This window comes from Aricia agestis, chromosome Z (assembly GCF_905147365.1).
Source record: "Aricia agestis chromosome Z, ilAriAges1.1, whole genome shotgun sequence".
NCBI classification, from domain to species: Eukaryota; Metazoa; Arthropoda; class Insecta; order Lepidoptera; family Lycaenidae; genus Aricia; species Aricia agestis.
In genome coordinates, this window is record NC_056428.1 from 39,335,820 (window position 1) to 39,348,310 (window position 12,491).

The window sequence follows — 12,491 nt, forward strand, 5'->3', positions numbered from 1 at the left end:
GGGTTTTTATGTCGCTGGTAAGAGAGAAGCTTTGAATATGGAGCCAGTAAAGTAAAAGGTAGATTAGGGACTCCGTGTTATTGGAAAGGCTCTTGCTATTAAACTACAAACACACAACAAATATACATACAGCCGAACTTGTAACCTTCTTCTCTTTGGGAGTCGGATAAAAAGGCCATGATCTACTAGTAAATGAAAGATCAAATAGGAACATTTAGGAAGGAAGTTATAGATATAGTTAAGCCTGTATAGGATATTTGGATAACGATCAAAAAGTATCGGATGGGACGGATCTTCACATAATATTATTACTACACTTATACTAATATGTATTCTGTGATGTTACTTAAAACATAATAGTATGTAAAAATACATTAGATTGTAATAATATTTGATTAATACTGCATAAATATATTTTGAATAAAATTCAGCATAAGTATTTTTTATTACGGGCGAGCATCATAAATTGTCATCACGCAAAATTTATGTGTCCCGAGGGCTCACAGGTCCTTGCTAGTTGCTACATTGTACTACGTTTCAAAACATGTGTTAGTTCCAACGCTCAGTGTGAGATATAAATTATAATACTACCAGTTTAAAAAAATCGGCCAAGTGCGAGTCTTTTGTATTTCAAATGCCTACTTGTTGCCATTATGGATTACGAGCTAAAAAGGCCAAAAAATGTTGTATGGGGGCCCTTAAAAACTTTATATTTTTGTTTTTAGTATTTGTTGTTATAACTTATAGTGGCAACTGAAATATATGTAAAAAATTCAGAAGTCTAGCTGCTATAGCGGTTCTTGAGGATTGAGATACAGCCCGGAGACATATGGACAGACGGACAGACGGAGGGACATCGAAGTCTCAGTAATAGGCCTTACAGAAAAATAATACAAAGACGTACTAATTTAGTCGTTTATGTCGGTCGTAAATACAGTGGGTAGACTGTAACTATAACTATACTAATAATATTAAACTTACTTCGTTGGATTGGAGAGGTCCCGGTGTAAATGTGGATCGTAGTCATTCTCAGCATCATCTCTGTCAACAAATTGTATACAATGTGATGAAAAATGATTGGAAAAATAAATGCTCACAAAATATATGCCTACTTTTTATAACTCGAAACATAAAAAGCAGGCACCAAATAGTACAAAAAAAAGACTAAGTTTGAGTCAGACTCGCCACCCATAAATAATTATATTATTTTGTTTTAAGTATATTATTTTGTTGTTGTAGCATCAACAGAAATACACAATCTGTGAAAATTTCATAAGTCTAAAGTCTGGCATTAGCAGTTCTTGTGATTCAAACAGCACAGCCTGGAGACAAACAGCAAACAGACAGACAAACAGAAGTCTCAGTAATAAATAGGGTCCCGTTTTCATTATTTAATGGGTATTAGAAAGGTACGATAGTTTGCTACAACATGCTAAATAAGAATTACAATATTATCTTTTGGTGCCATGGTCCCAAATCTCAATAATTTTGGCCAGTCACTTTTATTCCGATGAACAATAAACCAAATTAATTTTAGTATATTGTTTGCGACAAAATTAAATTAATATTATCCCTTCTATGAATTAACTGAACGCGGTTGGGGTTTTTCTATGTGGTAAAGCTACTTCAGACCAGAAACATCTAAAAGTATCTACCATTAAAGTACAACAATATGGTACATTCAACGATCGTACAGATTTCCTTAGTCTATCCCTCTTATCAATAAAAAAAAAATAGGGCGCACGATGTTTTTTCCGTGTAAGGCTCAATTTACACCGCTGCGATATGGAACGGAACGGAAGCGGCAATTTCACCTCATGCGAGGAATTGACACCGAAGAATTCACGAGAATTCCGCGGACAATGCGCCTCCAATTTTTTGGCTCGATTTAATTGGTGTGCTAACTGTTGACATAAAATTAATTGTACTATGTACAGTCACAGAATATATTATATTAGTAGTGGTACAGTTTCGTTGCAAAAAGTCGCTTCCATTCCATTCCGCGGTATAAATTGAGCCTAAGGCTGCGTTTCCACCGGAGATGAGCTAAATACATTGTTGAATTTAAAAATGAACATTCCTCGCAACGCAGCTAAGCTCAGCGCCGCCCGCGCCGGTGGCAACGCAGCCTTACTGTAGAAAAGGCGCATAATGTACAAGGACAAAATATTGTATAGCGTAGCTATTGAGTGACTATTTTTAGTAAAGATGACTTTAAGACCTCAAATCTAGGCCAAAGACCTCGAAAAGGTGACGTTGCTGCCTCACACGCAAATTCAGGGGTTAAAGACCTTCGTTAACAGATTCCTAGAAACCCTAATTTGTAAGTCTAAATAGTTTTAGACTATTTAGGTACTTTGTAGAGATTTTGAGTCTAGTGCCAGGCAACGAAATTCTTATTAGGTGGTGGTTATTGCTTGATAGAGAAATTTTCACAGATTGTGTATTTTTATTGCCGCTATAACAACAAAAATACTAGACTGATGTGCCGATCATGACTTTGGCCGACTAGCCGGCCGACTAATCGGCCGACTAGTCTGCCAAAACAATCATGGTTTCGGATGTTTCAGTCATGATGGATCATATTGAGTGAGTAAGTGAGTGAGTGAGTGAATTGCGAAACTTTGCTTTAGCTTAACTTCGGAACTAAATGATCTTCTCTCAAAATGGTTCGCAAATAGGGATCTGAAAATGCGGCGAAATGGTTCCTGTAAATGATGGTAAAGCAGTGTTTGATTCGCGTTCGACTTGGTGGGGGCACTACCGTGCCCCCAGATATTCTAAACAATATTACCGTATTTCAGCTTGGTGCGAATTACTAGTAGTATAATAGTAGGTACCGTGCCGACAGAAAGCCGCAATCGACTCTCGACTGCAGCACCGACAATAAGGTCCCTTTTTTACTAAACTTTAAAAAATATTTAACCTATAAAAATCGTTTTTGAAACCTGTGTCTGTATCATATTAAAATTTAGAGTCTGTTTATTATTATGGAGCAAAAAAATAAAAAAATGATTTTTTTCGACGCTTTACTTTAAACGCGATTATCTCGGAAACTAGAACCGACAACAAGGTCCCTTTCCCCAGATAACGTCACATGTAATCAAATTAGAGCCATAACTTACCGGGACGCCATCGCGATGTAGCTTACAGTGACGTACGTTACCATGGCAACGTCCAAGCAACTTGTTACGTCTCTAACTCTCTACGTCACCGCAAAGCGCTGTTTTTTTTTAAGTTAAGTTTAAAAACACTGCTTTGTGGCGACGCAGAGGTCACACAAACTCTATCGGTCCCATATTATAGGGTCCCATGACTGTTCATGCTTTATAACCACTTGAAGATAAATTTCAACAAACTATGAATTTATCTTCGATAAAATACATCAAATAATAATATTTATTATTTATGCAAATTTTCGAGCAGATCGGAATAAGGAATCGAGTTGTCCCATACTAACTTTAACCCCCCTTTTCACACCCTTAGGAGAGGAATTTCAAAAAATCCCTTCTTCTCGCATGCCTACGTCATACGGAGAATACTTCCCCGAATGTCAAGTTTACGATCAGTGGTTTACGCTGTAGCGTGATTCCATTTTCATGTCATTCAGGATAAATCTTTTTATTGATGATATGGATATAGATTACACGCGAATACTCGTCAGTCAGGGAAGTATTTTTGTAATTTAATGCTCAAACACGAATCTACAATGTTACATTATACGTGACTCCTCCGTCCTCCCTGTGAGGGCGCACCTCCAAGAGAGGCATTTTCTCGTACAATTACCCTTCAAGACGTCGAATCGCATGGAATACTTTAGACATCGAATTAGCGATGCTTTAATATTATGTCTAAAATATAAACTATGTTTTAAATATAAACAAGATGTAAAAAACAAAACAAGATGTAAAAAAAACATACTTAGTGATTATATTTTTAGGTATGTAAGTGTCCCTTACATAAGGTTTACTGTAAAAGTAGCAGCGCTGACTGAAAGAGAAACTTTTTTTCACTTTTGTATGGAGAAATTCATGACGCGTGTACACTTGCCCATACAAATCACAAAAAAAAACTCTTTCATCGCTGCTTCTTTCACAGCGAACTCCTATACTTCAGGGGACCCATACACACTAAAATATTATCACTTACTTTTGTTACATCCAGTATACATTTAAGGGTCAATTCAGACCGCAACGCGTGATGATGATTTTTGTATGGTTTTGACCTCAGAAGTTTTAACAGATTTGCTAGACTCCAAGAATTTATCCAAGTACTCAGCGTACTTACTTGGCTGGCAGTGGTGATGGGTTGCCACCATCAGACACCTGCTGCAGACGCACCGTCTCTCCACCCTCAACTCCATCGTCAGCTACCATCGTGTCTTCTGTTTATCTGTTAAAAAAACTGATTATTACGATTAACTCTACTATATTTAGTTAACTTTATGATATTGTGAATGCGGTATTTGTCTTTAAGAAATTGATATACGTTTTTACTGTAACCTAAAATTGTATTTGTTAAATGTATTGCATGTAATCAATTGTTGACAAACCAAATAAAATAAAATAAAAACTCTACTAAAAATAACAGAGCCCCTAGCAAAGACTTTTCTTTATAGCTTATTTACAGAATCGACGATAAAAAATAAATGGAATTGACATTAAGCGAGCCGAACGTCACTTCGTGTTACTTATCGAACGCATTTGTCAAGTCCATACATTTTTATCGGCGATTCTTATTATTCCTAATAAAGAAGCGACAAAGAAAACGTCTTGCCTAAAGGGCAGATACTCCACGAGGCCGGCACAAAATATGAAAACCAAGCAGCAGGCATTTTTCGTCGCCTGGTAGAAAGATTATTTCCACTTCTAGGCTGCGCCGGTGGTCTTAGATACTCTATTACGAATTTTCGGCCCTGTAGGCCCAAACCATCTGACGAGAATGCCGCGTCCTGCTCTAACAACGTCATTTCACGTTTGTAAGAGTAGGACGCAACAATTCTCGTACGATTGTTTGAGTCTCAATCATAAAGTTAGTATACGGTACCTAGCGGAATAGAGCAACAATCTCGAGCTGTCAAACGAAACCGAAATTGATTTTCATCTATGTGAAAAATATGTGTACGTATACACTTACACAAGCATGATTGAACATGAATTCTATGAGATTAAATTGTCAACGTGCGGCACGTGCCGACTGGACGTCAAAAAAAGAGTGCTGCTGTCATGTATCACACGTCTCTTTTTACCACGCAGTGTTACTGATAGCGACATCTCGCTTGCTCAGGCCTTTGTTTCTCTATTTCGCTAGGTATATTAACTTTATGGTCTCAACACGCTTTCGTGGCACAGCCCCTGATGGGGGTTAATCATTTTTTACCCATCCCAAAAAAGTGCACAACTCAGCTAAAGAAAATTTCACTTTGCCTAAAGATCAAAATTCATTTCAGTTTATGGTCTCAACACGGTTTCGTGGCACAGCCCCTGATGGGGGTTAATCATTTTTTACCCATCCCAAAAAAGTGCACAACTCAGCTAAAGAAAATTTCACTTTGCCTAAAGATCAAAATTCATTTCATAAAAGAAGTCACAATAATTAATGTATTTGTTATTCCATTCGCTAACAGCCTTATGTTAGATTATAATATATAACTAGACATAGCCATAATAAATAGCTGTAGTACGACGAATGAAAACTAAAAATCCTTGACTATACATCGTAAAAGATCTTAGTTATTATCCAAAATATGACAATACACATAAAATGTTTATTATTTAAATAATAAAATTGTTATCTATCTATTAGATTATGTAATTAGAGAGAAATATTGTATACGGTACTATTTCGAATTTGAAAATTAAATATAGAATATTCTGCATTTATTGTGCTTTAATTTTATTATCATCAAAATCATCGGTGATTCTACTTTCAATTCTATAACTTGGTAAACTGTTTCTACTTGTTTTACAAAATGGTTGTGCATTGTAATGGTATTTTTCAAAGAATTTGCCACAGTGTTAATAATAATGATTAATTAAAAGTACAAAAAGGTACAAAGCGTGATCAACTATTGGTGGTGGTGTGTGTTTTTGGGATTATTTTTGGCATCTGAATATTTTATTGTTTCTTTACAATGTATGTTTAACCGACTTCCAAAAAACGAGGAGGTTATATGTTCGGCTGTGGATATTTTTTTTTGTATGTTCAACGATTACTCCGCCGTTTGTGAACCGATTTTCGAAATTTTTGTTTTTTCAGTTACACACACACTACATGATGCCCGCAACTCGTTACTAAAATTCCTTTATCGCGCGGGAACCGTACATTTTTTCGAGATAAAAAGTATCCTATGTCCTTTCCCGGAACTCAAAGTATCTCCATTCCAAATTTCAGCAAAATCGCTTCAGCGGATTGGGCGTAAAGAAGTAACAAACAGACAGACAGACACACTTTCACATTTATAATATTAGTAAGTATAGTAAGCAAGTATGGATAGTACCATAATATGAATTTTAAAAATATTATATGTTTTATTATAGAACACAAGTCTCGACTCTACATCACAGACTGATCTTCAAATCCCACGCTGACGATCAGCCGGAAAAAGCTTGTTATATTAACTATTGTCCAAATTTAACCATAATTTATCTTCATGGAGACTTTAAAGTGACTGTATGTAGAGTCCTCAAAATTCTATTTGAAGACCCACCTAAGGACTGTGCAGTTTTAAAATGTAAAGAGGGAACAAAATAATTAAGTAATAAATTAACTATTTAATTTATTAAAGAAGTAATTAATAAAATAATTGAAAAACTAATCCAATGCTTAAAAAGTAATATCTGCCCTGTTACGACAAAACAATGCAACCCGGGTTTACCGGGTTACATCGTTTTGTAACAATATAGTCTAAATTTATCGAATTGATGTAAGCTTTGTATTGATTGAACCCAAAAAATTGAGGACAGCTTTGTAACCGAAATATTCCATTTATCATTTTGCTGTAACCCAAAATGTAAATGGATGAAATATTTTAGCTGGCACTTTAGCTGGGCGGCACTGCAAGCCCTTACAGTGTTTTGCAAAAATATTAAATACTAGCTGTTGCCCGCGACTTCGTCCGCGTCAGCAAAATGTGATAACAAAGAAAATAAAAAAGAAAAAAGAAACCCCTTTTTAAGGTTCCTTTATAAAAAAAGTGAAATGATATATCCTCCTCCTTTTCGGAAGTCGGTAAAAAGTAGCCTAAGTTATTCCTTACTACATCAGCTATGTGCCTAAAAAAGTCCCGTCAAAATCGCTCCAGCCATTCCGGAGATTAGCCGGAACAAACAGACAGACAGACAGACATACAAACAAAAATTGTAAAAAATGTTGTTTTGGTGTCTGTACCCTATGTACATTCATATGCATTTAGTAAAAAACGGTTCTTTCAATATTAGAAACAGACACTCTAATTTTATTTATATGTATAGATGTATAGATTACAGCGTTTGAGCTTATTTTTATTTTTGCAAAACGATGCAAGCTGAGTTACCGTCAAGACAAAACACGTTTTATAGTATTTTAAGATAATGGAAAGAAATACGATAAAATAATAAAGAATGAAATTTGGAAATATTATAAGTAATCAGCTCATAAAGAAACTATGTACCTATCTACATTGGATAAAATTTGGTTACAAGCTTAAGTTAAAAAAAAAAACGATTTTTTTAAAAGTTGACGCATTACAGGATACAGCGTTTTAACCTAACGGGGTCGATATGTAACAATATGCCACAGTTGTGTACGAGACGTTTATTAGTTAGATCTTTTTAAGATAAGAGAAATCAAAACACTAACTGCCGCACTCAGAGTGGAACATTATTTACTTAATTGTAATAATTAATTCAAAATGTTGACATAAGCCCCATACATTATCTGTCAAACTCTTCCTTAAATTCAAGGCTAATCGTAACTAAATGTCTCTGAGTACGGCGGTAACAGCAAGCAACGATGTTTAAGAATAGTAAATCAATTTTATATATGATCTGTAAAACACTGAAATTTTCGCAAACGCCCCGAAAGTTATGCAAATAAATACAAAAATAAACAATACCGTTACACAATGGGTTATATAAAATTCGCCAGCTATTTTGAAAACTACGAAAATGCGATGAAAATAGTACATGTAATTTAACAGTCAACATACGTATGGGGATGGGGGGTCACAATCCGGAACACTTGGGAGTCACAAACGCGAACGTCCGCGTGTCACACGGGAACGACGTAAACTATGAGAGGCCCGCCTTCTATCCTGTTTCCCCACTACTATTAATGCGACCGATGCTCAAACTCTTAAATATGACGATGTTGCAAGCTTCAGGGTTTTTATTTTACACGATTTCATGAATAATTTTTCCCGCGTTCTTGTGTTGCGTTGAATAAAAAATATAAATGTTAATAAATGATAGGCAGTATTTGACCGGCTTCTAAAAAGAAGGTTTTGCATGTGACTTCACTCGATTAAACACATAATTCCCACGGTAACCCTGTGTTTTTTAATGAAATATAGCCTACATTAAATTTCAAATTGTCTGTGCAGCTTGTTGTGAATCCAAAATTTAAACTACTATGATAATATCAATTAAAATCCATTAAGTAGTTTTGAATTAAAATATACAACATCCATCTCTCTAATGTAATGTTATTTAATTCTGCATGTATTATGCAATATACGTGTATGTAAGTTTCAATTTCAATTATATTATGTTGACTAAAGTTTAAACGGCGAATCGAGGCACAAAAATTCCTTTTAAATAATTGTAAAAATTTGTATAACATTCTTTGTTATTTTGATTATATCAAAGAATTTATGTTAGGGTGGTTACAAAAACTACTCTACACACGGCTGTAAACTATAAATACTCCTACCACTCCTACTGAAACTGTGCGCAAACATTGACGAAGTGGGATTGGCGGGCGTGTTTGCAGATCGTAATGTATCCGATATTACTCGATCGAACATAGCTCGTAAACTATGGCTATGTACGTCTAGACCTCATGAGTTATGTACATTGTACACTAGCATATTATGTATGTTTACTGTATGTACTAGCTGACGTCGCGCCCTCAACTCCGTTGTGCCAAAGATATAGGCCGGCTACGCACCTGCGACTCTTCTGATGCTGCGAGCATCCATATTCATTAGACCCCTAATTTTATTTAAAAAAAAACTATCCTATGCTTTCCACACTTTCCCGTTTATAATATGAAGATCAGGGGAGCCTTAACAGTAATAAAGTTTAGTAAAATTGCTGGCAAAATACAGTATAAATAATAATTATTGTAGATACGCCATGCAACAGAACGTGTGATCGAAAGTCAAGACTGAATGTTTAATTTTAAAATCGATAATAACCTACATAAACTGAAGTTAGAATAGAATCTCCGAATCTGAAATTTACTTTGCAATATCAGTTGAACTACATCATGATGATAGTAAAGTTGTTATAAATCTGTTTAAAAAGTAAAAATAAAAACGACCCGTCTCTCCCGGGGGATATAATTTCCAGCCTCCAAATTACAAGTTGGACCGGTTAGTGCTTCCACAGTTTTCTGCAATTTTGGGAATGCAGTTTTTTTTGCTCGCATTTAGGTTCATTGCATAAAGGATGTAGGCAAATTACAGGTAACGGGAGTCATGAAAGGACATCAGGCTTTTTGTTGCACAATAAATGGATATTCTGAATACTTTTTATTATTATTATTAATCTAAAGACTTTTGAGCTCATTATATCGCTGGTCTGTAGTCCGTAAAATAATTTTAATATGCTAAAGTGCTAAATATGCTAAAGTCTTAACCACAACATTAGGTCCTTACAAATGAAATTGTCGTTTTGCATGGGAGCAATATAAAGTCGATTTTTTTTTGTATAATATATTTAATTAATCAAAGTATGTAGGTACTATTGTTGATCCCTTTACTAAAAGACGGAGGGACGAGAGTCAATAAATTCTTTGAATGCGGTTTGGACTGCCACATCAGAGTTGAATTTTTTTCCTTGTAGGAAGCTATCTGAATTCCGAAAAAATTGGTAATCTGTTGGAGCAAGGTCCGGGGAGTACGTTGGATGTCGCAGACATTCCAACTGCAGCCGTCTGTTGTGCAGTGTGTGGTCTAGCGTTGTCCTGAAGCAGCAGTGGCCTAGAGCGATTGACCAGCCTTGGTTCTTTAGCAGCTAGTACTTCCATAATGGTTTACAGTTGCTGACAATAGATATCTGCCGTAACCGTTTGTCCAGATTTTAGAAAGCTGTAGTGAACGACACCGGCACTAGTCCACCAAACACAATAATTTTTTTCTAAGTCAATTTTCGCTTAGGGCAGGATTTGATGATTCTCCAGGGGACAGCCATTGCAACGAACGCTTCCGATTATCGTATGCCAGATTTTTACTTAAAAAGTGGCTGTCATGGGAAGATCTCGGGTTCCTCGCAATAAATAGATTTTAGCGATATAGGCACTTTTGTACCGTACAGCGTACCTTAAACTATAAGATTGTAATTATTATTAGTTTGTTTGTGACGCAAAAAGCATTTAATGGATTTAACCCTATTTAACCACTAAATCGATCATCAGGGTTCATTCATAAAGAATGTCACACCTACAGGGGGTCAACGAAGTGTGACATGGAGTGACAAGGGTGTATGGGTGATGGGTCCTAGTTTTGTGACATCACATTTTAAATTCAATAAATCAAAAAGCGAAAATTTAAATATCATCTTGCCCATCGTCATTCCCTTTGCGGACGAGGCCAAGGATGCCTGGGACATTGCTAGTGCCGGCAGCGAGGTTCCCAAGAACACATCTTCCCAAAGGCTCTGGGACGAGCCCGTCTGCGAACTGGTGCGTAATAAACTGTTTAACACGTCTACCAGCGCCGTAGAACGGGCTCGACTTTTGGCCGTGGAGAGGTGGGAGTCGGGAGCTTGGCTGCAGGCACTGCCATCTAAAAACACAGGAACATTGCTGGACCGTAATACATTCCGTCTTGCCACTGCCCTGCGTCTTGGTGTCCCCCATGTCGTCCCCCATCAGTGTGTTTGCGGCGCGCGCGTTGACAGCTATGGTCACCACGGGTTGTGCTGCTCGCGAAGTGCCGGACGCTTTTCACGGCATCACAACCTGAATGACCTCATTCGTCGGGCTCTTGTCACTGCCGGCGTGCCAGCGATACTGGAGCCCTCCGGTTTGGAGCGCGACGATGGCAAGAGACCCGATGGAATGACCCTGGTGCCCTGGAATGTGGGTCGGGCCCTTGTGTGGGACGCTACTTGTGTCGACACACTCGCCTCGTCCCATATTCAGAGCACCTCGAGCTGTGCGGGCGCAGCCGCAAACCAAGCAGAGAACCTCAAGCGGCGCAAATATGAGAACCTCAGCGGAGATCTTATATTTGAACCGTTTGGGGTGGAAACTCTAGGCGCATGGGGTCCGGGGGTACATAAGCTTTTTAGAGGAATATCTAAGAAGCTTGTTGAAGCCACCCGAGACCCCAGAGCTGGGAGCTACCTGGCACAGCGGATAGCAATTGCCATCCAACGTGGCAATGCTGTCAGCTTGCTGGGCACTCTGCCAGATGGGGACGACTTGGGCAAGTTTTTCTTTTTATAGTTTTATATTTAAAGTTTGTATATATAATATATCTGTATATTTTAGATAGTATTTTAGTGTTTACATTTCTATCCTATTATTCTTAACTTTAATATTATAATAAATATTGAGTTGGATATAATTTTTAGATGTAAAATTGCAAAGTCACGTCAAACTAGGGGGTCTCACAAATGTGACCACCTGTGCCAAGGTCTAAAAATAATAAAAATGGTGTGACGTACTTTATGGATGGTCCCTGGCATAGGAAGGCGAGGCTACTTAAACTTAAAATGTGCGAAGTCAAGACAATAAACTGTTTTGGTGCGGGCAGAGACGGGAGCAAAGCTAGTATAACATTTTTTTTTATGAAATAAGGGGGCAAACGAGTAAACGGGTCACCTGATGGAAAGCAACTTCCGTCACCCATGGATACTCGCAACATCAGAAGAGCTGCAGGTGCGTTGCCGGCCTTTTACAAGGGAATAGGGGAGGGTAGGGAAGGAAATAGGGGAGGGTAGGGAAGGAAATAGGGGAGGGTAGGGAAGGGAAAAGGGTAGGGTAGGGGATTGGGCCTCCGGTAAACTCACTCACTCGGCGAAACACAGCGCAAGCGCTGTTTCACGCCGGTTTTCTGTGAGAACGTGGTATTTCTCCGGTCGAGCCGGCCCATTCGTGCCGAAGCATGGCTCTCCCACGTATAAAGCTATTTAATGTATAGCTTTTATAGCTATTTAATGTATGTGTAATCAACTATGTGATGCCCGCATTCTTCGTTGGGCCAAATATCTTTTAAAGCTCGAGAACCGTACACTTTTTTGGGATAAAAAGTATCCTATGTGTTTTCCCGGGACTTAAAGTAC

At 37.5% G+C, this 12,491-nt stretch overlaps 1 protein-coding gene across 2 annotated transcripts in view; it reads right to left on the reverse strand.

Annotated features, from left to right (window-relative positions):
• LOC121739524 (proton-coupled amino acid transporter-like protein CG1139) overlaps positions 1-12,491 on the reverse strand; it is a 35,817-nt gene that overhangs the window by 21,158 nt on the left and 2,168 nt on the right. Inside the window, exons 1-3 of one of the 2 annotated variants that reach the window (XM_042132024.1) lie at positions 8,189-8,320; positions 4,288-4,392; positions 982-1,041 (exon numbers count right to left, since the gene is read on the reverse strand). In XM_042132024.1, the coding sequence (XP_041987958.1) occupies positions 982-1,041; positions 4,288-4,376 (149 nt within the window). In that variant the 5' untranslated portion in view covers positions 4,377-4,392; positions 8,189-8,320. Of the gene's footprint in view, positions 1-981; positions 1,042-4,287; positions 4,393-8,188; positions 8,321-12,491 lie in introns of those variants that run through there. The other variant, XM_042132025.1, reaches the window with a different exon arrangement.